Consider the following 27,302-nt stretch of genomic DNA (forward strand, 5'->3'; position numbering starts at 1 on the left):
GAAATAGAAATAAAGATAAGTAATTAATTTGCATAATATGAACAGTAAACTTAGAAAACAATGACTTGAGAGATTGTTACTATAAAGATATAAAAAATGTTAAGTTAGACAGCATTGAAAATAGGCTTAAAATAACCATGAATTATATCTTTAAAAATCACAGGCTGTATAAATATCACAAATTTATAAGTAAGCACAACATTATAGTATATGACAGCTTAAAAAATGAAAGTTACAAAAGAGAATCCATACACTTGTTCTAGGTGTTTTCTGATATATTAAACAAACATCAAATCCATTTGAGATTAAAAATGAGTATATGAATAAATCATATATTAATAGTTTTCCTCTTCACTTGACATAATTACAAAAATCAATTAAATTCAGCCTCGGGATACTTGGCAATTATTCACACAACAGTCAGAAACAAAATGAGCAATTATTTAAATAAAACCAAATGTGCTAAAGAAAGCTGGAAGAAGACTAAGGAAAAGGGAAGGAAAACTGTTGTTTTTTTTTTTTTTTTTCATTGAAAGCTCAATTAGTGCCAGGCACTCGCCCTTGCCTTATTCTGTTTTGTGTCACTTTATGCACCTTCCTTCTTTTTTTCTGGATGATAGGTAGTTATAGTTATATGTTGTTTATTGTATGCTATATATGAAAACAAGGACTGGAGAGATGGCTCAGCAGTTAAGAGCCCTACCTGCCCTTCCAAAGGTCCTGAATTCAATTACCAGCAACCATATGGTAGCTCACAACCATCTGTAATGAGATCTGGTGCCCTCTTGTGGAACACACCTGGTCAGTCTTCCTCATCAATTTAGACTATGAAGCCCAATATGGCTAAGTTCAACAAAACTATCATATACAGGATACCCATGCATGTTTTTCAGCATTTCCATGGCATAAATTTCCATTATCAGTTTCATTTTCATATGAAAACAAAGGCTTTAGACAGTGGCCATATAGCTAGACTGATAATTAAAATCTTCAGCAAGTAAACACCAGTGATAAATGTAAATACACAAAGACATACGAGCTTGTATTTTAATTTTAAAAATCACAGTTAATGGTCATTTGCATACACAAATCTGCCTGTTTATTATTTTATTGTCTCCTATGCTGATGCAGAAGCATTATCAGTGTGTGGAAGGATATATCTGCACAAAGTTCATCACGAGGCTTAAGGGCAACTTCAAGCCCAAGACTACAAGAATATAATCGAGAAAAGTATATAATCCTTTCAGACAGGAGCATTACAAGACAAACCTATCTTTAAATAGTAAATTAGAAAATATTTCCAAGAAGTTAAAGTATGCCCAAAATAACATGTTTTGATAAAAATTTAGTGAATGACCATTGATACATAAAGCATTATTTGAATCTAAGTCTGGGAGCAGAGGAGGACTAGAGCAGTAAATGGATACTGAAACAAAAGGTAAGCATATACATTAAAAAATAAGTCTTTGGATCTGTATAAAGGGGGTAAAAAGATGTGGTCTAAAGTAGTCTCTCCTGGATGGTCAATACTGGGGAAAACTTTGGTAAAAGTAACCATCTCCAAACATTGTGGGCACATTCCTCCAAAAGGTTAGATAGCTACCTACAAGGTTATCTTAGCAAGATCCAAGTTTATCTTAATAAACACCAATTATTCTACTAATTGTATATGTGTATATAATAATATATATGTGTATATATATATGAGCATGTGTGTGTATTTATGCATGTATGCAAATATATGATATATATTTACATAATTAGACTTCTTTTATCTCATGGTCCATAATATACATTAGTATTACTTTAATGATGTAAATATAAGTATTTTGCAAAACAAACATGCTTAACAGCTAAGTTTCTAGCCATTCAACACAGAAACATTTACTCTCCCAGTTTGTTCATAAGCCCTGGACCATGGTGGTCCTTAAGCCATCACCTGTAAGACTTATACAATCACCAGTGGGGCAGGGAATATAGCCTGGGATACAGTGTCTGTGCAGGCCTGCCAATAATGGAGAAGGAAGGGGAAAGCTGCCGTATCTCTTGGGCTATACAAAAAGCATGTCCTCATATCTAGGGCCACATTTGGAAAGAAAGAAGGGGAAGAGCTACAAGAAATTGCTGCTACAGGTAAAATAATCATGATTGTTGCAAATCAAGTCATGAGTGCAGGATATAACACAGAACCAGAAAACAATGACTGCACTTAGATCCTATAACAATTTTTAACATGAACTTAGAAAACTATAGTGGTTAAGCCTATCCTCTAACTTTGAGACATTGGTACTATATGATAGACTTCTCTAATAATATTTTTAAATACCCAACTCTTGACTTAATGTCTTAAGACTTGATGTCTTCTCTCCAGAGTCAAACTACATTATTTTAATTATCTGTTCTAATCTACATTTCTGTTCCTTTTTTCACCAGAGAAAAGTAGTTTATTTAATAAATAACTTGATATCAAATAATCTGATCCCTTTACATGCTATTTCTTTCTTTATTTATTAAAAATTTCCACCTCCTCCCCTCCTTCCATCTGTTTCTTTCTGACAGTTTACTTCCTATGTCTGTGGCCTCAATGTATAGCATCTGATATGAGGTAACAACTGATGTGACTGCCAGTGTTTATTTAGTTTTGCTAGGAGCTGAGTCCAGTACCGTACCACACAGAGAAAATGGTTTAACCAAAATGGAGTGCTCCTACCATACAGTACATACATACATACATACATATATACATACACACACACAACACACATATATATAAACTCATATCACTATATATATCACATATATGATATACATTATATATATATATATATATCAGTTAAATTTGTTTGAAAAATACAACTTATATTCTTCTTATTTCTATTGCCTATAAAAATTTGGAAATAAAAACACTTCTAGGATTTTTGATGGGCATTATATTGAATCTGTAGATTGCTTTAGGTAAAATTGACATTTTTACTATCTTAGTTCTCCTACCCAAGAGCATGGGAGATCTTTCTATTTTCTGGTGTCTTCTTCAATTTATTTCTTCACAGACTTCATAAGAACAATACTCAACTTCATACAGAAAAAGCAAAAACCCAAGGATAGCCAAAACAATCCTGTACAATGGAGGAACTTCTGGAAGCATCACAATCCCTGACTTTAAACTCTACTACAAAGCTATAGTACTGAAAGACATTGGTACTGGCATAAAAGCAGACAGAAGGATCAATGGAACCATATTAAAGACCCAGACATCAATTCACACGTACCTAAGAATACCTGATTTTTGACAAAGAAGCAAAAATATAAATTGGAAAAAGAAAGCATATTCAACAAATGGTGCTGGCATAACTGTATATCACCATGTAGAAGAATGAAAATATATTCAAATCTATCGACATGCACAAAATTCAAATGGATCAAAGACCTCAACATAAAACCAACCACACTGAACCTCAAAGAAGAGAAAGTGGGAAGTACACTTGAACGCATTGGAACAGGAGACCACTTCCTAAATAGACCTCCAGTAGCACAGACACTGAGAGCAACAATAAATAAATAAGACCTCCTTAAACTGAAAAGCTTCTGTAAAGCAAAGGACATGGTCAATACAACAAAACAGCAGGCTACAGAATGGGAAAAGATCTTCACCAACCCCACATCAGACAGACAGAGGACTGATCTCCAAAATACATAAGAACTCAAGAAATTGGTCATCAAAGCAAACAAACAAACAAACAAACAAACAAATAACCTTCCAAAATGAGGTACAGACCTAAACAGAGAACAGAGAACTCTCAACAGATGAATCTAAAATGGCTGAAAGACACTTAAGGAAATGCTCAACATCCTTAGTCAGCAGAGAAATGTAAATCAAAACAACTCTGAAATTCCATCTTACACCTGTAAGAATGGCCAAGATCAAAAACACTGAAGACAATTTATGCTGGAGAGGATATGGGGTAAAGGGAATACTCTTCTGCTGCTGGTGGGAGTGTAAACTGGTACAGCCCCTTTGCAAATCAGTATGGCATTTTCTCAGAAAATTAGGAAACAGCCTACATCAATACCCAGCAATACCACTTTTGGGTATATACCCAAAGGATGCTCAATCATACCATGGGAACATGTGCTAAACAATGCTCATAGCATCATTATTTGTCATAGGCAGAACCTGAAAACATCCTAAATGCCCCTTGACCAAAAAATGGATAAATAAGATGTGGTACATTTACACAATGGAGTACTACACAGTGGGAAAAAATAATACCTTGAAATTTGCAGGCAAATAGATGGATCTAGAAAACATCATATTGAGCGAGTTAACCAAGACCCAGAAAGACAAATATAATATTTACTCACTCATAAGTAACTTTTAGACATAAAGCAAAGAAAAAACAGCTCACAATTTATAAACCCAGAGAACTTAGACAACAAAGAGGACCCTCAGAGAGATATACATGGATCTAATCTATATGGAAAGTAGAAAAAGACAAGATCACTTGAGCAAATTGGGAGCATTGGGATCACAAGAAGAGGTAGGTGGAGAGAGGAGAAGAGAGGGGAGCAGAGAAAAATATAAAGCCCAATAAAATAAAGAAATATGAAATAAATAAACACCTCTAAGGAATTATAAATAAAATGAACATTAAATCATAACAAAAGAGTTATTTGAGAGGAAGGAAAACTGTTTCTCAGAGATTATAACTGGCGAGTATACGAGAATACACCAAGCAAGTTCCTGCTAAGACTCGCAACCTGTTGACCCCACTTCTGGAGGCCATTCATACTGTGAGGTGACTTCTCCCACTTCCTCCCAGTTTGCCTCTAGGCAGTTCCAATTTGTCTCTGCCAGTACAGCACAAATATTAATATTGTCCCTAACTCTCAAGTTCCCTGGGCTGGATAGTAAGTTACTAGTTCATTCTATTTCACATCAAGATCACCAGCAATTGTGGCTACGGAGGCAGAGGGAGTCATCAAAATGAGTCTTACGACATAGATTTTAGGCATCTGTTTTACACTAATTTAGAGAGAACTATATTTGACGGAATGGTTAATGTTACATTAAATAAAGATGACTTGTATGTAGTAGAAAAGTCACCTTTAATATAGGAATGGGATAAAACAGTGGTTTTCTACCTTCCTAATGCTGCAACCCTTCAATACATTTCTCCCTGCTGTGGTGACTCACAACCATAAAGTTACTTTCGTTGCTACTTTAAACTGTAATTTTGCTAGTATGATGAATTATAATGTAAATAATTGTGCTTTCCAATGGACTTATGGGACCTCTGTAAAAGGGCTGTTTGACCCCTACAGCATAGCAAACCCCCAGAATGAGAAACAATGGGTGAAACACAGTGCACTCTTTGACCTCAGGTGACATGCACAACCCAGGCTTGTGATCAGCCAGACACAAAAATTTCAAATTATCCTCCAGTGGTATGAACGCTGTGCTCAAAATCTATGAGTTTATATTTTCAAGTGTATTGTTTAAACTTGCAGCCAGGAAGGTGGAGGTGATATAAATGCAGGTAAACTTAGTTTGGGGAAATCACACAAGTAAGAGATTGCAAAATGACAGAAGCAGGGTTCAACTGTGTAACTAATATCAAAACTAAAAGGTGTTTGTTTGCTTTCTTATCCTATGTAATTCTGCTTAAGAAACAAAAATATCAGCTTATAATTCTGAAAATTACCAATCACTACCAGCTTTGATTGAGTGAATTGATTACTCAGGTAGGCTCCTCTCATTTAAATTCTAAATGAGTGGAACTAGGGACCAAGGCTAGAGAACAGAAGAGAACTGGAGAACTAAAGAGGGCTGAGAACAGAAAAATCACCCAGGAATACAGGCCTTACCTAAACTGTTTCACTGTATCAAGTACTGACTGTTCTTGGAACTGATTATCAATCATCCACTATAAAGGAGAAGTCTTCTAGTGAGTATAAAGGGAAGCAGACCTGACTTCCAGCCAGCACTTGCATTATGGCTCCAAGCAGACACAGTCACATTTCAGGTGACTCTCCATTCTTGGAGTTAAGCATTTCCTCCTGAGAAATAACTTTGTTAAAACATAACATTTAGCTAAAATGTACAAATTCTATGGAAATATTTTTGTCTTCATTTGATCTACTAACTCACAAAAATAAAATACAGTTGCTATGAGAAATAATGAATACAACCACTAACAAACAAGAAGCTTAAATGATGATAGTCTTCCGTATTATACCTTTAATGACCTGAGATTAGGTCAAAGAGCAATCATCTTTAAAATTCTGTCGTGATTAGACATATAAGTCAAATAAAATAACACCAGCACTATTTTAATATTGGCTCCAGTCTTGGATGAGAAACAATACATGTAAATTAAAATAAAATTAAAATTCTAAAATTTTAGTAATAGTATTTAGAATAAATAATTCTTAATGATTGTTTCACACAAGAACAATGGTGCTTTTAACAGTTCAATTTGAAGAAAACAATACTGTTATAAATGTATTTTAGGTAAAAGAAGAAGACTTGAAAATGACTATTTTTCAGCTAATGTAGGATAGACCCTGTGAAGAGTACTATTATTCCTCCAGATGAAGCAAGCAAAAGAATGGTCAAAATTCTGTTCACTGGGATAAGATTCTTCAAATGAAGCCAAGTGCATGCTAAGTTCAAGAATAAATTCTGTAGCCGGGCGGTGGTGGCGCACGCCTTTAATCCCAGCACTCGGGAGGCAGAGGCAGGCAGATCTCTGAGTTCGAGGCCAGCCTGGTCTACAAGAGATAGTTCCAGGACAGGCTCTAGAAACTACAGGGAAACCCTGTCTCAAAAAAACAAACAACAACAACAAAAAAGAATAAATTCTGTAAATGGCATCAACTGCCTTGTCATTCAACTTTGCACATCTGGTGATGCTAAATGTCTATACACATTTTCTATACAAAGTCTTTCCATTTACATTTGTGGATGCCCAGACCTTTGCATTTCCCCTTGTATTTACCATATTATCACATGAGAAACCCTTGAAGACTAAGTCACGCTTTTCTTAACAGGTCCTTCTGGTATCTGCCTGACTTCAGCTTCTCTTGTCACATCTTATACCCCAACTCCATGTTTCTTCAAGTGGAACTGCTTCCTGATTCTGTCTTGTTATTTCTGACTTACAACTCCACAGATTGGCCAGAGCCTCCATAACATCCTGTGTTTCATGACAGTGAGGATCAGCTTTAATTTATCCTGAGAACGAATTCATTATATAGCACAGATAACATGAGCATCATAGTTTTTTTTCTTTCAGAATGATAAAATCTTCCTTATTATCATTTTGGGGTATAGTTATAACTGAATATACTATGCTGAAGAAAAAAAAGTTAATAGAAAGCTGGCATAATTGTCAAACCCATAAGGATTAACCTTGGGATACTTGAAAAGACAAAACATGGAGAACACTCCAATATTTCACACCACATTCACACCAAATTTAAAATTCAAGGAGCACACTTAAAGACATGTTTTTATTCTCAGAATGGACCTGCCAAGATGGGAGCCAGAGGGGTGTGTTCACCCATTGAGACAGTGGGACAGAACTAACAGGAGACCACCAAGTCCAGTTGGAATGGGACTGATGGAACAGGCGACCAAACCAGACTCTCTGAATGTGGCTGACGGTGGAGGAGGACTGAGAAACCAAGGACAACGGCGATGGGCTTGGACTCTTCAGCATGGACGGGCTCACTGTGAGCCTTGTCAGTTTGGTTGCTCACCTTCCTGGACTTAGGGGGAGTTGGGAGGACCTTGGACTTATCATAGTGAAGGGAACCCTGATGGCTCTTTGATCTGGAGAGGGAGGGAGTGGGGGTATGGGTGGAAGGGAGGGGAGGGAAGGGGGAGGAGGAGGGGAGGAGATGGAAATCTTTAATTAAAAATGAGAAAAAAAATACAATTAGATACTAACATTGTACAATTAAACACAGACTTCTAAGGGTTAGTCAATACTTCACAAACTTCAGTGGTTGTCTTAGTACTTTGCTAATCTTGAAAATAGAAAGAATAATGAATATTGCTTCTGATACCCCTAAAATAGGTGTCTTTGTATGATAGTAATGTTTCTTATGCATTGAACAGACAGAAAATCAATAGATGTACAATGTAAGCAGCAAAGAAATAGGAAGCTAACCAGTATATAACAAGGCTCATTTCTGGATCCTCCACCCATTTCTCAAACTTAGTAGCTGGCCTGGACTTAGACCTTACTAATCTTGACACCAAAGCCTGACTAATATGGTTGCCTCTACAGTTACTTTGCCAAACCATTTCTTTTTATTTCTTCTGGATGATTTGCAATGAACTGTCTCCATTTGAAATTCAGTCTTGAAAATATCATGAAACTCTCTCTGATTACCATTGTATTACATAGCATGTCTGTATTTGTAATGAGAAAAATTTAATTTTAAAATGTTACATTATCAATTGAGTAGATTGGACTTGTTAGCAGTTGCTAGAAGACAAGAACAACATTTGTTTAAAGGGGGAAAAAGTCAAACTTTAAGCATGTTTATCATCGAAGATAGCACAATTTATATGTAATTTTTAACAAATGGTTAGCAAGGAAGTAATGATGTTAGTATAATATTAATAAGATATAAATTAAACCAGATAATAATGGTATATACTGTCATTTCAGCTACTCCTGAAGCAAAATCAAGGATACACTTGGATATATGGTAAGACACCATCTCTAAAAGTGTATATTGTGCATTACATTTTTAAAATATTTATTATTTACTACTAGAAGCATTAAAAGATTTAAATTATACCTCTTATATAGCTTTACTATCATTTTCTTTGTTTATGTCTCTCTGATATCCATGACATATAAACATTTGAGGAAACACAAATGCCGAAAGTAATAAATGTACATAGTATTAACCTTAAAAGACAGACCAAGAAACTTGATTTTGTTTGTTGAAGATTCTAAAAATTATTATGTCTGAATTGGTCAATTGATAATCACAGAATATAAATATTTAACCTCTAAAGGAAGACAAACAACGAGTCTAACAAGAAAAACTGATTCCCTAACAAGGTAGCAAGATACTAAACTGATTTATAATCTGAATAAAGAGACCATTAAAGACAAACCATTACTCACAGCACTTGTCTAAAAATATGAAAAAATAAATCTACAATCAACTAACACTGAATAAAACTTTATCAAAACTGGATGTTATGTCATGCACTATACCTCACACTTTGTAGGAGAAGGCATGAAGACGGTGAGTTCTAAGCCAAGTTGGCCCCTCTATTGAAACCCCATATCAAAAAACTAAGAAACAAACACCTCTAATGAAGCCATGTACCTGTATTCGATAATGATACTTTCTCTGATCTCTTTTTTTTCTCTAGTTCACCAATGATTAGATTTTTGCTTTTATCATTTGTATGCATTTCTCAAATGACAGTACTCAGCTTCTTCCTTGTAGTCTTCTAGAACACAGCATCATCTGTGAGCCATGTGGGATCATATAAGGAAGATCTCAGTACGCAATGGAGATTGACAAAAGCTTCAAAACAACATAGTTCATTATCTGAATTGCTTTAAAATATAGCTAAAAAATCTATATTTTCCTATAATAAAGGCACAAGAGTTATGATATTGGAAACTGAGCTAATTCTGCTGCCCTGGCTGTCAGCAGCAGTACCCCAAGAACAAACTTCTCCAAATATAAATACTCTTGATCTGATTCCAATTTTTGTTGTGCAGCAACCTCTTTGGTGGTCTGGAAGTTTAGGTCACAACCAAAAGTCAAAAGCAAACTCCCTCTTCGGAATCTGGGAAATATTTGGGGAAAATAAAGATATTTTTTCTCAGCAAGCCTGTGCCTAGAAGCATTCAGGGGCTGATTTTCCGGTTTACAGATTATCTAAAATCCTTTGCTCCTTCTTCCTGGCTTTTGGCTATTTTGCTGCTCATTAGCATTGCCATTGAAGGGTGGACAGGAAGTAGAAAGAATCAAAGCAGTTCACTATTTTAAAATGTTTATTAACAACAACAAAACAAAGCCTTTGTGGGGAAAAGCTTGCATTTGACAGTTACTTTTTGATTATTTGTATATATCCATTTTTTAGTACTCTCAATTACAGCTACATTTGTTCTGTTCTCAATTACAGCTACATGGTTGAATGTAAGTAACTTACTAAGATACCATGGCTCTTGTAAAGAAAAACTATTTTATTTCGCTATGGGATAAACTTCCTCTTTCCTTTGCTGGAGTATAGAGAAAAGTACAGATAACTTATATGATTAACTTTTGAATTATTATAATATTAAATATTAGCTTAAAATAAAAAATTCATTATATATATGTATATATGTATACATATATATGAGAAACACTGCAAAATCTGACATATGCCATCAAATTTAAACCCGAGCTCAATGCTTTTATTTATCCCAGCATTACTAGGTATCTAAGCCTCTTCCCAATTCATGATTTAATGACATGACTGCTGACATCTATGGTGTGAAGGAAGAGAGAGGCAAATAAATGGCTGATGGTCCGTATTGGCTCTAGCTTTGACATGATTATATTTATTTTGCAGCCAATAGCTATACTAGTGTGAAGGATTAACCATCAGAAAGCTGAGTAAAGAGATTTCTATTATAAATGAAGACTATCTGTAAAGGATAAACTCCTCATCCTATTTATAAGCTACTTTCTTCTGAAAAAATATATTTGGCTTATGGCACTGTCAAGATTCCATCAACAGGACATTTATTGACTTCCCACAATTCCCCATGCTGTAGTGGACTGTAGTCATCCAGCTGGAAGACTCAAATTGCCTCTTACTTCAGCTCCCTTATAAGAAACTATGTCTTAAGGAGACAGATATCTTTAAAATCTCTTCAAGGATAAGAGGCACAGGTGACCTAGACAATGAAATGAGACATTAAAGTCGAAATATTTAGGCATCACATATCAAAATTAACATTTGCTGAGCCCATCTGCTAAATGTCCTACATTAAATTCAAAAGTGACTCAATATATTTACTGCAAATGCAGCATGAGAATATAGATCATGATTTTTCTACTTGAGCAGTCAATTTCATAGAGTGTTTGAAAATCGCCAGCTACAGCAACAGATAACAGGAGAGCAATATCAGTTAAGTCTGGTTACACGATATGATAAACATAAATAAGGGATAAATTATTAGGAAAAAAATCTTTTCCAGAAAATACTTGAATGGCCACATGCAGAGTACACTTCCTTTTGTCTATGCTGAGTCTGACCAGAAACATCTTCAGAAACAACGTGCAATGTACTTGTGGTCAGTCAGGAAATAACTGATGAGATATGCAATTTTCACAACACCATTCAAACCATTTTATAAGCTAGCAAACTGCTGTGGGGTTTATGCAAATGATTAAGCTCCTGGCTTTAAGTCACCTTAAGCTACAGGCAACAGAACACCTGCAATGGTTCATTTGTCTCTTCAGTTTATAAAATCTTACCTGGTCCTGGGCTTTTAAGAACAATATGTCAATCTTAAATGTACTGCCAATGGCATATGACATTTTAATGATGTTGATAGTAAGTAGATTAAGTACTTCATCAATTTTAGGTACCCATTCCAACTAAGTTTAGATATAAATCTGCTTCAAAATTCTGCCAAATGACTGCAAGTCACCATCCCAAGAGATCACATACTACTACGTTACACGTACATTTTGATATTCTGTATTCTGTCAAATGACTGTACTTCACCATCCCAAGAGGTAATGGGCTACTAAGTTACAAATATATTACAGTATTCTGTATTCCATAATGTGTTCCTCAGCCATAACACAATTTTTTTTTGCCAATCCTTTCTGATCTCAAACTAGACTTCAATCTTCTGAGTATTTATGGATCTCCTGTTTATACATTACTTAATACATGTAGCCTAGCAGAAATATCCATGCGACACTTACATTATTCCCACAATGGGAGAAGGTCTTATGCAGGAGTTAACACCAGAAAGGAATTCAGAATAAAAAAACAAAAATAATGAAAGCCCTATTTCAATCCAGATATTAACTGAAGCACAACACTAGTGTGACATACACAACTCATTGGATTATTAATAGACATATGAATGCATTAAGATTCACTTTGAAATGATTCCTAAGCTCAGAAAATTGAGAACATTTTCTTTCCTCATTTTCACCTGTGACTGAAAAGCTGTCAGCTGTGGTATAGCACAAATAGAAGTGAAAGATCCATAAAAGGAAATGTTTAACTGTGTCACTGAAAATTAACATAACATGATTTTCCGTTTTGCAATGAAAACTATTGCCCTATAAAATAACCATATTCTCATTTTTGAATGAACTATTTCTGGGGGATTTAAAGCAAAACAAATGCATGTCAGAATTTGTTTTAAAAAGAAATGAATGATCAGCTCAAATGTATCCATTATACAAGAATTGCATTGTGCTGTATTAGCTTTCATTAGTTTAGAATATTATATATTCACAATAATTAATGAAGTTCCTCAAAAGTAAATCTATATTCTATTTGTAACACATATCACTGCTGTTAAAATTGTAACCCACTCATAATTTCAGTTAAGAAATATCAAATAAACATTAGTGGTGATCTGGAAAACTTAATGAAGCAAATAAGCAGAATAAGAAATATATGCTTCAGAACCACAGAGAAGCTTCTCACTCAGGCCAGCTACAGTCAGCTTGACTCAGGACCACTTGATCTAATACTCCAACTACAAAACAAAAAGACTTTCTTATTATTCAAACCTAAACTCCAGGAAGCAAATAAATTTGGAGGAAAATGATGTATCTTATTCATAACGCCTGTAACTCTGTTATGATTCTTCTTAGTGAAAATATATTCATGAAAGTTCCTATGCATGAACACGTCCAAATCAAAATCAACCCCACTCTGTATTTCCTGGACTCTCCTGCATCTCTTCTCTTCTCCTCCCTTGTCTTAAGCCTCCTAGAGGCCTCGGGTCTTGGTGCATTCTTTCAGTTGTTCCCAGCCTCTATCTTAACTCTTCTTGCTCACTGAACACAGTTTTCTCAAAGTTCCTCTCTGTCCGGAAGTTCTCTAGAATAATTATTTTATATATTCAACTTGACAACATTCCACTTCATCTTCCAAAGAATACTGTCCTTGGTTTTCTTCTAGAACATTATCTTATCCTGGCTTCTATTCTGTTTCACAGGGCATGCATCTATCTCTTCTCCTGGGTTCCGTCTCTCCTCCTAGCCTCTCCATTCTGCAAGGCTCTTGTCTTAGAGCTCTTGTATCTCACTTATCTTCCTCACTCACTGACTGAAGACCAAATATCATGACAAGGTCTAAATTTTCCTATAACATGTAGACACATAAAATAAAAATAAATTATAGCCTTGACCTAGAGGTCCAACATATATACAATTTAAAGAAACCCACTTGGATTCCTTTATAACAATTGGCCACTTTCTCCACTTTCCCATCTTTGCGTCACAGTAACACACTTCAGCTTCCCGCCCAAAAAAGGCACTTTGGAATACTACATGCCCTGAAATTTTCCCCTTTGGCCAACACATGAAGAAAGTCTGATTTGACTACTTTATATAGGCAGTCTAATGACAGCACCTCCCCTTCAGCCACAAATTGAACTCAAGTCACAGTGGCTAAACTACAGTTCTACGCAGCTGGTACAGACAACCAGAGAAGGTTATAAAAACTTTAGAGCTGTGACATGATACATAAGTCTCTCCTGCATTTGCTTTGCTTGTAGGTCAGATTTTATTCCCTTCTTCTTCCCACTTTGCTCATTAAATGATACTCAAAGTGGCTTTCAAAATGTCCCTTTACAAATTAAACTGACTCCTAGTGTCTTGTCTCATAGTCATTGTCCTTGCCACAGTCACTGCCTAAAACTATCTTTATCTTGCCTTATGCCCTTTGAATCAAGCCTTTTTTTTCCCGAGAGTTATTACCATGCCACCCCACCTAAAATACAGTCCTGTATCACTTGTCAGTCTCTCATTGAACTTAGTACTGCTTATTACAATAGTATCTACTTTCTTATTTATTTGTCTCCCTTTTGAAACTGAAAAATTTATACCTACAAAAGCATAGCCTACTCAGTATTTTAATCCTGGGACCCCTTATAGTCATTTATTAATTTAGTGATGTGGCAATAGTAGGCTCTCCTCTTGAGTCCATGGTCTCACCAGCAATGGGTACTTGGCTAAGTTTACAGTATAGAACATGAATTCTCTCATACTGAGCAGGCCTTAAGTTCAACTGAGTAGCATTTGTTTAGGCCCAATATACGTCTCATGCTACTATTGTGGTTTTTAGGTATGAACAAGCATTAAATGGACTCAGCAGTCTGTATATGTAAATATATACACATATTTATGCATATATATACAAACACACATATATAACAATAATAATTATAAAGTAATAGGCCATAAAGTTAAAAGGGACTGTGGGCTATATAACAGGTTTTCAGCTAGAGAAAAGAAAGGGTGGGTGGAAATTATGTAAACATAGCACTCAAGTATTAACAAAAATTATACAAATGTTAAAAAGTTTCACTGACAGATTCTTACATGTTGATAGAAATGTCCGCATTATTCTGTCAATCTGTAAATACTAGAATTACAATGATTTACTAATGAATGAATTTAGGAGTTATTCACTTAGGAAAAACAAGATATGTATAACAGCAAATAATAACATTTATTTTAAACAATATTTTTAATCATTGTGTGACAGTAAATTATATAATTGGTATTTTCGTAAAATTAATATCTTGATTTTATGAATAGGAGTATATGTTAATAAGATGGCTAACTGGACTGATTAACAAACTTTCAACATGCAATTCATGTGCTTAGCTTGGGAAAGCTCTGATTTTGCTTCCCTCTGCTAAAGAGGCTATCTGAGTCAACACGATGCAGCCACTCATTGAGGCTACTTGCTGAGCAGTGACTGTGTACTAGGATAAAGAATGGAACAGGAATCAAACAAATGAAGAATTTTAAACTGCCTGTATCTTTACAGGACACATTTGTGTGTGACATCACTTATGCACTAATTAGTAGAGTGCTTTAAATTTCAGTTATTTAAATTTATTATTTCAGTGCAGACAGTACTGAGTGCTTACCACTGAGGCCAGTACTATTGAGCAAGCACTTGAGTGTGGCATGCCTTGAGTAACACTGTGTGTGATGCCCTAGTGGGGATGCTAGTCATATTACAAACAAAATCTACAGTAAAGCAAACCCATCTCACTCTGATACTACAGCTACCTAACAAATCTGATTAGAAAATGTATTAATCGGCCGGGCGGTGGTGGCGCACGCCTTTAATCCCAGCACTCGGGAGGCAGAGGCAGGCGGATCTCTGAGTTCGAGGCCAGCCTGGTCTACAAGAGCTAGCTCCAGGACAGGCTCTAGAAACTACAGGGAAACCCTGTCTCGAAAAACCAAAAAAAAAAAAAAAAAAAAAAAAAAAAAAGAAAAGAAAAGAAAATGTATTAATCATAATTCTAGTTTCTACCAGAACCAGCTTGATTCCTGCCTCCTTAGTAGAATGATGACAGTTTCATTTATGTTTCATATTTCCACTTTTATTTTTTAGTTCAACATAAAATATGTTATTAAGTATAACTCTGTATTGTATTTGACTATGTCTCTTCTCCCAATTTCTTTTTAACACACTTTAATACAGAATTTTCTTTTGAATCACATAATTTTAGAGTTAAATATGCTTGACTTAAGAGTTTATAATAAAGAGACTCAGAAAATCAAATAAATGTTCAATATTACTCAATTAACTAAATAGTTTAGGCCATATTCTCTGTAAGTATAAGATTACCACGTTTGAATTGTTATTGTACTGACAGATGACTTACATTTTATCATCTATTATTCTAAGAGTAGATTACCACACAAAAGAGATCATAGAAACAAAGAACATAAGAAAATATCAAGGAGAATACACACTGATTCAAATGACTAAAGGAAATAGGAGTCTAACTCATGGTGACAAGTTACATGAAACTTCATATTAAACAGGTAAAATTGCATGAAAACATAGGTGATCATGGATGATATACATTATGTTTAGATGTTTCTGTATTTGCATACACATATGTAACATTCACATCTAGTTTATATGCACTTCCACACCAACATCCATCAGTTTGCAGCCCTAAGGTTTCCAGAGGGGAGGAGAGCCACTGCAAAGAGAACTAAGAAATGGCTTTACTCACTGCTGACTGTACCAACACCACTCATCACACAGCAGCCTGCCTTCTATCCTAGCTCTTCCTCACCACAATACCAATTAATACTAAGTAATGCCTTTTTCTGATATTTTCAAAATTAGTTCATATGATTTTTTCATCTAAGACTACAAAGGAGCAGTTCAGAAGGCAGTGACACCTAATGGTAAAGATATTCCTATAGACTGCAATAAACGTTAAATATTCAGCAATAACAAGTGTTGTTACTAATATGATCTCTATAATCAAAATGAACCAATGATCCAATTAAAATGGGAATGCCTACTCACAATACTATAAGTGGGTAAAAGAAGAAAAGAATTCTGTATAAAATACAGAGTTTTAAAATCATAATGTACCATTAAGAGAAATGTACAGTACAGAAAAATAAGCTATAGAGGTCAGAATTGAATGAAATTTATCTTCCATTCCTTCTAACAATTTCCATTACTATCTATTTTTAGAAAAGTCAAATGTTAATCACTGTGATTTTTATTCATATTTGAATGAACATTTATAGGAGATATTTAGTGGATATATATTTCATCTGGAGTAGACAGCAAAGGTCCTTGTTATAATGTTTATTAGTCATGTCATGGCTGATGCCTTTGATTAATAACAACACTGTCTAATTTAATTCACATCAGAATTGTGCTTCAAAGAACTGTATTAATCATACAGAAAAGAGCAACAGTAAAATGTGTCCTGATACTTTTTGTAAGCTTATTTCTATTTGCCTACAACTTAGGGACCAAACAGCTGTTATAACAAAAGTAAAAGGGAAAAAAGCAATTTGGTACATATATGCAAAGAGTCCCTGACGCTGGATTGAGTTCAGTGGCTGACCAGTAAATATCATGTGAAGAAAAAGAAATATTTTAGCAAAAAGTAGTTATTATATTTCTTCTCGGAATGTGTTTATAATCATATTTAATCAAACAGACCCGAGACCCAAAACAAGAAAAACAGAGCTTTCAATTGTGTGTCAGGTGTTGTTCACAATGTGCTGACATTCATTCCCTAAGCCAGCTGTATACCTGAAACATTCTGATGATGAAAGCATGCTCTGAACTCTCTAAGCCTCTCACAATGACAGAGTTGATTACTATGATCTTGAGAATGAAGTGTCATCTGCTTATGAGAGAAATGAATACATGGTTCCTTTCTACCCCTTTGATAGAAGGCATTTTAATAAGACTGATAACAGCAAAATATCGCTAGTGATGTGTGTAATATGAGGATGAGTACAGTCCTTGCGTGTTCCCTTATAGAGATATGTGACTGGCAATAGCTAATTTACAATCTGTTCTATGAGCACAGGAACCAGATAAAGAAACGAGCATATATTAAACTGTTAAAACGTGCGATCCTCCATATTAGATAGGAAGCAAAACACAAACTGTGCAGTTGACTGGAAATGCCACCTAATCCCTGCTTAATTAAAGCAACACAGGCTACACTCATGTTGTGTTGAGGGAGTACAGAGTGGGGGACGACTGATGTATGAGGAAAATAGCAGTCAGCGTGGCTAATCTCAAAGACTTGGGAGCTTTCTAGCTACATAAATCAGCGCGACTTCTGAATAGCCTCATAAAACACCGTATCATTGCCATTCCACTCACGATGTTTTGGTTCTTCCTGCAGCATGCAGATCGTTAGGAAACTTCTAAGCAATCAAGTAATGTGGGCCTGATGAAATTACTCAATCAATGCACAGGCCCAAAGTAGAAGCATAATTCAAACTTGCATAGTTTTTATATGTCAAAGACCTTCCTTTCACCAGGGCAAAGGAGGTGATTCAACACAAACTACTATGTGTATGTGTATCTAACAATTAAATACAGGCAATTAGTAGATAACCTCTAAAATGTGATTAACAGAAAATCCAAGCAACTAAAATATACATTTTGAGTAGAATAAATAAATATTCATTTCAATCATTGTGATTCAACCATTAAAATGCATTTCAGGATATTAATAAACTAATTCAATAAATTTAACTAAATTTATTCAACAAAATATTAAAGAGTTATATGCAATTGTTTTTATTAAGCTACATTGTATGAAGTAAAAGGAGAGAGCTGAGAATTTTCAGACACATACTATAGTTCAATATCAAAAGCCTTCAGTATTTAAAGGACTTAATAGAGTAATGACTTTTTGTCTTTCCAGTGTGCCTGGACTATCCTCACAACCACTTTTTCACCAGACTGTGGACACCTTCGCTTCTGCATATCTCCTTATATCACTAGAGGTGAAATACCCCTCTCTCAAGGTGTCATCATTTTCAGCCTTTGAGTCCTGAGCTAATACACTCTTAACATTCATATTTCTCGTGTGATTTCATGAAAGCAATCACCTAAAGAATATTCATTTTCCTCATCGACTCAGTAAGCTATCTGAACCAGTGCATGCTAACTGCTGCCTTACAAGTTAAATACAGATGTACCAGCTTTGAATTTCTCATACTTTGGGTAAATGTTCAGGAAAGGGGGCATTTAACCTCTGAAGTACATACAACTTAGCCAATTTTCAGTACATTATAAGAGGTAGAAAGCTTTTAAAACTCTGTTAGCTTCACTGCAGTCATAGGTAGTCTATAAAAGAAGCCAACTCCTTGTCTAATGCACTAATTTCATTCAAGCCAAGTTAATTGAGAAAGAAGTATATCTTTCAGTTGGTTATACAGAGTTGATACACACCGCTAGACTCCTAAACAAATCTGTAATAGCTGCACAGTTACTTTTAAAGGATCGGGTTATAAATAAGTAAGCCATTTCACTCCGACAGGGAACATACACAGTTATCTCCTACTCCGAACCAAATGCCCAGATTGCACTGTAAAGTAGTATTCCTCTCTTAAAGAATACCAAGATATATACACGTATACATGTGTGTAAATCATGTATTTAACATGTAGAGCACAGAATAAGCAACAAAATAAACTCTTATCTACTACCCCCGAGGGGGGGGAGGGGTGCAAGCATAAATCAGAAACATCTAACCATCAAATGAATATAAAGAAAGGAATAGTGATCCCACCCCCACAGTTTTGCCCTCATCTCTTATAACTACACACAAATTCATGCCATTTCTTTACAAAGAGCATGGTTCATTTCCAACCTCTTATCAGAGCTTTCCTGAACCCCGCAATGAGACCATAATTTCTCCCCGGAAAGTTCTGAACCTACAAGCACTGTTAGCCCCCAGGCAAAATAGCATCTAGCAGGCCAGCTATCTAATGCTTCATTTTCTTAATGCACAGGGCAAGGCTTTCTGAATTCTGACCTCATTACCCCTTGCACAGAGACATACAGTCCCATTGATATGAATGGTAGAGAATGGCAGACATGTTTACGGAGATAACCTATAATACTAAAAGAGGGAGCCCCCTGGAGCTAAGGATCTGTCCATCAAAGGCACAAACAACAGACAGGAACCCCTGGCTTGAGAAGAACTGCCACCTGCAGCTGCTTCACCTGTCAGGTGTGTGTGTGTTTGTGTGTGTGTGTGTGTGTCACGGTGGAAGGGTAAGGGAGAAGCTGTGACCCATCTGTCGCCTGGATTTGTAGAACAGAAAACGGTTTGTACAGAAAAAACTCCTGAACCAAAAAGGAAAAAAAAAAAAAAAGAAGAAGAAAAAATTTCCCCAGAGGGGTCTCACTGCAGCCTCGCAAACGAACCTTACTTGCCCAGGAGGCGAATTTCCGAAAAGGAAATCATCACATTAATGCAGAAAAGGCTGCAAAAGCCGGTCTCCACTCAGCTCTCAGGGATTAGCAAGTGAGAAGAGTTGGAGCCCTCAGCTGCGGGCACCCTGCATGATAATGACTCGAGCCCCGCCGCTCCCACCGCGCCACCGGCCGGTCTGCTCGCCAATAGGTGGGGCCAGGATACTGGCGACCCGCCGGCCCTCAGGGAGCCAGGGAGCACAGCTCGCCCTGGTGCAGCTCGGGAGGCAGCTGTCAGCTACTGCCCTGTCTAGCCCGGCCACGAGAGCGGCCTGCAACGGCTTCGGCGTCTCCCACGGGCCGGGCCGAGAGCGTGTGTCCCGCCATCCTCTCCCGCCACTGTGTCGCGGGGACCGCAGAGGATCGCGAGCCTGGGAGTCCGCACCGCTCGCCGCAGCGGACTCGGCCGCTCAGGATGCAAAACCACCTGTTCGAGCCGCGGGGAGCGCCCCCAGCCCCAGCCCGCCTCTCTCCCCGCGGATGACACTGCCAGCACACACCCCCACCCCCATGATTTTTTTTTCATGGCTCAATTGTACATCCGGGAAAAATCGGGAAGCTAGAGTCAATCAAACTTCCTTCTCCCCACAACCTGAGTCCCCACACTCTCTGCACTCCTGTGCAGAGGCCAACGTGAGCCCCTGCGTCCGGCCCGCACTCCCCAACCGCTCTCACTCCCGCGCAGCAAGGTTCAGCCACAGCTGAGGGAAAGACGAGCCTGGGCAAGCGCGGGCACCAAGGGGCGCGAACCGAAGCTACTCCAGCTGCCGTCAGAGGCTCAAGGGGGTGGGGGAGAATAGATTACTGCCAAGGAAACGCTAGGGGAAAATCGCCACAAGCCGCACCAGCTCTGTCTTACCGATGTGGATGATGGAATCAGCGGTTGCCAGGTCCCAGGTTCGAGACCAACAGAGGGACAGAAATAAGAGCAAGGGGAAAACTTCCATCCTCCGATGCAGATCTTCCTTGACCACGACTTTGCTTCCAATATGTAGATATTCTTTAAGCCGGTCCACAGAGTTTGAGGTCACGATAGAGTTGAGTGCAGCTTTCCCACTAATTTCCAAATCCCTCTCGCCAGTGCACAGTCTTTCTTAGTCGCCAAGGAGGCACAGGCGACCCGAGTGCTAGCACAGCCGGAGGCAGCCTCCTCCCAAGCCCTGTCACTCGGAGGGAAATTTTGGCATCGCCAGAGTTGTTTGCAGTTGGGCTTTTTAAAAATGTATCCAGCCTTGGCTGCTCTCGGACAGGGGGCGAGGCTGGCGCTCAGACGGTGGCCCTGGCCGCGCGGGGGCCGCGGTGGCGGGTCCCAGCTCCGCCGCAACTTGGGCACCCCCGCGCCGGATGTGCCCGCGCCCTCCCCCGCCACCGAGCCCCTCCACCCCGGGCCGCGCGCGGTCGTGGCGCCTCGCGGCCAGCTCTCAGTGCCACGGGCGACGAGGAGGATGCGAGCGGAGCCGCCAGATTCCAGCGGGGAGGGGGAGGCTGGCTCCGGGAGGGGTGAAAAAAGTGAACTTGAAGGTAATGCCGATAGTAATGCAGAGAAGACTCCGGTTCTGCGCCAGGCGGGCCCCGGGGCTGGCGCGGCGGGCCCGAGCGGCTCCGCGGGCGCGGTGGCGGGGGTGTCCGCCGGGAGCGAGCAACGGGCCAGGCCGGCGCGCGGAGCCGCGGCTGCAGGATGCTCCGGAGCCGCTCGCCCGGCGGGATGCGGGAAGCTAGCAGCAGCCTGGCAAGCTCCGCTGCAGCCCCACGTTGCCTAGAAATGGATCACCTAGGAGAAGCGAGTCCGCAAGAGAGCGGTGCTGTCAGGCGGAGAGGGGAACCGAGAGAGGAAGAGCTTCTAATAACCACCTCCTCCCCCTATCTGCAATACAAGGGAGAAACAAAACCGCGCTCTCAATTCCCTGGGAATCTTCACCCGGACTGAGAAAGGCAGGACTCAAAGAGAAGGCAGTGAAGTCCCCCCTGCCCCCCCCTCCCCCCACACACCTGCCTTTTTTTTTTTTTTTCTTTTTTCTTTTTTTTTTTCTTTTTCTTTTCCCCGGAGGTTAAAAGCAACCTAAAAAATCCACCCCATTTATTTAACCTTGCTGTCCCCCAACAGGTATCGGACTTTTTTTCTAGTCTTTGTCTGGAATTAGTCACATTGGCTGAGAACAAATTAGGGACACCTAGTCACTTAGGGAAAAGAAGACCTAGAAAGCTTTTAATGAGATTTCAATTATAAAGTTATAAAAAGCTGAGAATGTGCTAATTACCTTTTAAACAGTGTTGTTTTTTTTCTTTTTTCCTCTTTCATTATTTTCCTTCTTTTTCCATTCTCTGATTTTTTTTTTTTTAAGGCAACCGGGATACAGAAAGAATTCTGAAATAGTGTCACAAAAGGGACAGTCATAAGATTTTAAAATATATCTAATAATATAAAAAAACAAACAAAATAAAAGCCTCAGTGGTCAAAATACTGCATTGAGTTAATTGCCTGTGCAGTTAGGTCGTCTTGGGGGCTCCTTGCTGTCCTTGGGAATGCTGCGGAAGCACTCTAAGGCAAGCTCCCAGTTTCCAGAGGGGTTTTGGGCAAGCTTATCCCTGCTCCTGGTGACTTCTTTTCTTCTAATGACTATTTTATATACTTCCCTCTTACTGTAAAAGGGGGCTCTGTTAACTCCATCAAGTGTCTAAGTGAGGTCAGGTTTTAACAGCCTAGACACTGTTTCCATTACAACTGTAGTCCACTGGAAATCTTGTTACCAAGAGGGTGTGTGTCAGAACTCACCATTCCTCTTCCTAAGAGATCAGGAGCTCTTTTGTTCCTGTTCCCTCATTGGCCACCTTTCTCTTTGATGATGCTTTGGCTTGACCATTCTCACCTCTGCAAAGTCTTATCCTTCTTTCATCTTATAAATTTCATCCCTGGACAGGATAAAAAAATGTTTTGCTCCTTTGGCTCTGGTACTCAGATCCTCCTGGATCACATATAGTCTATTCAAGCTCCTCACCTCCTCGAGAGCAGGATCCTGTCTCCTAGGAAACAGTGCCCCACCTTTTAGTGTGAAATAATTTCACCCATCTTCTATTTTCTCACCGCAGTCTACTTTTGTATCACAGGAGAAACTACTTTGGAATTAGTAACCAGTGCCTTCCATGACGAGCAGGCGAGCAGGACTTACACACACCCTTTATTTTTTCCTTTTGCAGAGAGCTCTAGTTGTTAAATTTCAAAATTTCCTGAATCTAGAAGCTGTACTTCCAGGAAGTAGTTCCAATCAGTTTTCCTCATCTCTTCATTCCCTCTCCCCATGAGTGCCCATGCAAAACCATGGGATATTGTTCATGTTATTGTTGATGTCATTCTACTACTCAAAACATTCTGATGTACTTTCATACAGATAAGGAGCTTCTTTCTAAAAAATATATGTATCTCCCCAAGGCACACAGTGTCATTTTAAAAACAAGTGAGTCATTGTGTATTTCATCAAGAAAAATAATGAAGTCTTCATTTAAGACAGACAGCACAATATCATATCGTAGGATCAGACAGGTAGGTGGAACTTAAAGCAATAATTTGTATCATCCTGATCATAATAAGTGTCATTCTTGGAGATAAACCAATAGCTAAATATAGTCATGTTCATATAATCTATTAGAAACTTATTTTAATGTTCCATAAATAAGACATTGTTATTATTCCAAAATCTTCCATTTAGTAATTTTCTATCATAAATTCACTTTGGAATAATCTGGTGCCTTAGTGTGCCTTCTGTTTCATTTGGTAAAGCACAGACTAAACCAACTTACACAAAGAAAGAATTGATTTGGCTTATACTTCCAGGTGACTATCCATCACTTAGGGAAGTCAGCTCAGGAACTCAGTCAACAACCTGGAGGCCAAGGAGTAATGTTGATTACTTATTTGTTTCTCATGGCTTGCTGAGCCTGCTCTCTCATACAACCCAGGACCACCTGCCTGCCAAGGGTGGACCCACTCCCAGTGAGTTGAGCCCCTCCATAGAAGCCATTAATCAATAAAATGCCCTGGAGGCATGACTACAGGCCAATCTGCTGGAGACATTTTCTCAATTAAGGTTCCCTCTTCCCAGGTGACCATAGTTTGAGTCAAGGGGCACACCTGCACTTCTTGGCCAAGGATTTGTGTAAGTATGATAAAGTCCAAAGCATGGGGCTTGTTCTATAAACTACCTGTTTTTTAAATATCTCTAACAAGCAACTGTAGTTCATAACCACTATTCTAATAGATGGACATACAACAGAATTTGGGAACCCATCACAAAACCCACAAAGATATGATGATCAACCTTTGTCAGGTAAAAGCGGTCATTCAAACATGGTATGAAGCTTTCTAAATGGAAAGCAAGAAAGTTAGTGCAAAACTGAAGTATAGATAGCATTTGGCTTATTTTTTTAATTTATGAGCAGCAAACTTTTCAGTGTTCAAACAATTCTTCTGGCTACTGAGTCCTAATTAACTGGCTTTCTATGAATTTAAATTTATGTACTCACACATGGTATAACTATATTTTCTTTAAAAGTTGGATAGATTAAGATAGTTACCTAGAAACAAAGATTTACAGTGTGCAAAATAGACATAAACTACCAGGTGTGAAAATAGCATATTCATTGATTGTGTTTATTAATTAGTTTTGACTGTTTGTAGAATCAAGCATTGTATATGTGAAACGCATGCTAAAAAATGTCTCTATCACATAGCTGTATCTTTAGCTTATTGTTTTTTCTGCTTTTATTGTTGAAACAGGTGGTTAGTAATTCCTATAGGTGAGCCTTGAACTTGTGCTCTTCTTGTTCCAGCCACCTACTTAGCTAGGGTTACAGACCTGTACCAACAAGCCAAACTTGGCTATGTTTTCTAATTGGACATTGCAAAGATGGTTTCTTTTTTCATTAATGCTGCTTCACTTGAATTCAGGCATGGCGTATAGGAATGATAGTACACCATTAAATTGAGTACGTCTGGCCTACTGTACTCAAACTCAATCCCGGTGAAGACAGCCTTCATTCACTGAAGGTCTATAGCAGGTACTTAATTTTGCAGGACAAATGGAAGTGAATGATAACTGCTAATTTCCTTATTTTCCAGCCTGAGACTGTGTCTTCACCGAGGAAGCCTTGCAATATGAATGGTAGTGACTTGGAGAAGTTGTAGGAAGTGTGAGCAACTTCAAGATATAAAATGCAATCGGCAATTTTTATGAAAAGAAGAATTTCAGATAATATTCACAAATATTATTTGTGTTGTTGGATTAGGGCTCATGCAGGTTCCTTCAAAAGCACATTGTGTGGAAGGAGAGCAATAGCATGGGAATGCATGCTGTAGGTCTCTCATTAATTTCACTCAAAAAACATCTAAGAATTCCTGTGTCGACCTTTGTAAAGTGAGCTCCTTACTGTTAAAAACAGCACCGAATTAACTCATATTCATCAGTTTTAAAAGTGTTAAAAATATACCATTATACAAAAGGTTTTGTTTTAACATAAAAATCAATACTATGTATAAATTAAGGCATAGTTAACTTTCCATGTAGCATTATCAAAATGTATTTGGATGATTTTTTTGTTATGTATAATAATATCATTAGCATTATAAATGTTGGTCGTCACATAAAAGAATCTAAATAAATTGTAACCGGACCATCAGTATATGGAGAAATTAAAGAGAACAATGGTCAACCACCTATAGATCGCAGTAGTTGTAATATAAGAAATGAACTTACACGCAAATGGACAATGCTGGAATGTTAAAAGCATGAATTTTCCTTGGGTGAGGAGCCCTTGATAATTTTTTTTTATTTTACTTAAGAGATAATGCAAATTCAGTGTTAATGAAATTTCAGAGCCTGATTTATTCAGTTTCTTGTTTTCCTCTCTAAATGAGGGTAAGGAAATTCAGTCCCAGAATTTATACTGATATTTTTTAGAAAAATGTAAACTTAGAAAACACTGTTTGGCTTTTTAGTATTTATTTATTTTGTGTGTATGAATGTTGTGCCTGCATGCATATCTGTGCAGCATGCGTGTGCTGACTAAGTAATAAGAAAGCATAATTCCAAGCTGGGCGGTGGTGGCGCATGCCTTTAATCCCAGCACTCAGGAGGCAGAGGCAGGCGGATCTCTGTGAGTTCGAGACCAGCCTGGTCTACAAGAGCTAGCTCCAGGACAGGCTCTAAAGCCACAGAGAAACCCTGTCTCAAAAAACCAAAAAAAAAAAAAAAAAAAAAAAAAAGCATAATTCCCTAGCACCAGAGATGTGGGCGGATGTGAACCATGTGGATGCAGGAAACCAATTCACTTAGTGAGTGTTGCATCATCTCTCCAGCTTCAGAAAACATAGAATTGTCATTTTAATTTAATTCAAAACTTGCAATGTAATACATTAATGTTAGGTGAGTTTTGTCAGTTTTTTCAAGTTGATTGTTTTCTAGTTAGTAAAGTATTTTGTCAATTTTTGTACACCAATTCAAAAACTATTCGTTGATATTTCCCTCCTTGCTTCTACTCTTCTAATTTCCAAATGCTTTTCACCTTTTTGGAGATTTCTATAAATATGTAAGACTGTCCAATCCGGAAACTTTTTTTAACTAAATAAGATATAAATCCCAAACTAGTTCTATAAACACCTGATTGTTTATAATTGTTTTACCAAATTCATATATAAATAAAGTTGACTGAAATGGAAACTTTTATTTCACATCTTTTTCATCATCCAAGTTTTTTTGTTGAAGTTTTAGATATGGGGACTTATTTATGTAAATGTATATGTTGGTATATGTCTTCCAATTATCTCATCTCTAAGGCCTAAAGGCTGAGTAGTATTATAAGGAGTATGAATAAACATTAATTAACTGAAAGAAGTAAAGTAATGACCTGTAACCTATCAGGGACACGTTTTTAAAATTGGCCCCTCACTACATTTTATCCTGTCCCCACAAGATGGCAGCCATGCCTGATGCTGATATAATCACCTCACGTTTTAAATGTCTCAATACTAATAGTTTACCAGAGTATTATTAACTTGCGTTAACCAAATAGTTATAATGAAATAAACTTGACACTTTAAGTGAGTTTTGTTTTATTACTTGATATCATCCATCCTTCATTTTTTTTTCCTTCATGAAACTCTTGTTTTTGAGATTCATTTGTTTGTTTTGTTTCCATTTTGTTTTATATGATCAGTTAGGAATTAAATATAAAAAAAGTTGAAAATTAGCCTTTAACCACTCACTCCTGTACTGAGCAATAATTTGAA

General features: G+C 37.5%; 1 protein-coding gene across 3 annotated transcripts in view; it reads right to left on the bottom strand.

Annotated features, from left to right (window-relative positions):
• Window positions 1-20,970, bottom strand: part of Grid2 (glutamate ionotropic receptor delta type subunit 2) — a 1,433,911-nt gene extending 1,412,941 nt beyond the window's left edge. For all 3 annotated transcript variants that reach the window (XM_038318962.1, XM_038318963.1, XM_038318961.1), the window contains exon 1: window positions 20,883-20,970. In XM_038318962.1, the coding sequence (XP_038174890.1) occupies window positions 20,883-20,970 (88 nt within the window). The remainder of the gene's footprint in view (window positions 1-20,882) is intronic.
• Between the last annotated feature and the right edge of the window lie 6,332 nt (window positions 20,971-27,302).

Source organism: Arvicola amphibius, chromosome 2 (genome assembly GCF_903992535.2).
Source record: "Arvicola amphibius chromosome 2, mArvAmp1.2, whole genome shotgun sequence".
NCBI lineage: Eukaryota > Metazoa > Chordata > Mammalia > Rodentia > Cricetidae > Arvicola > Arvicola amphibius.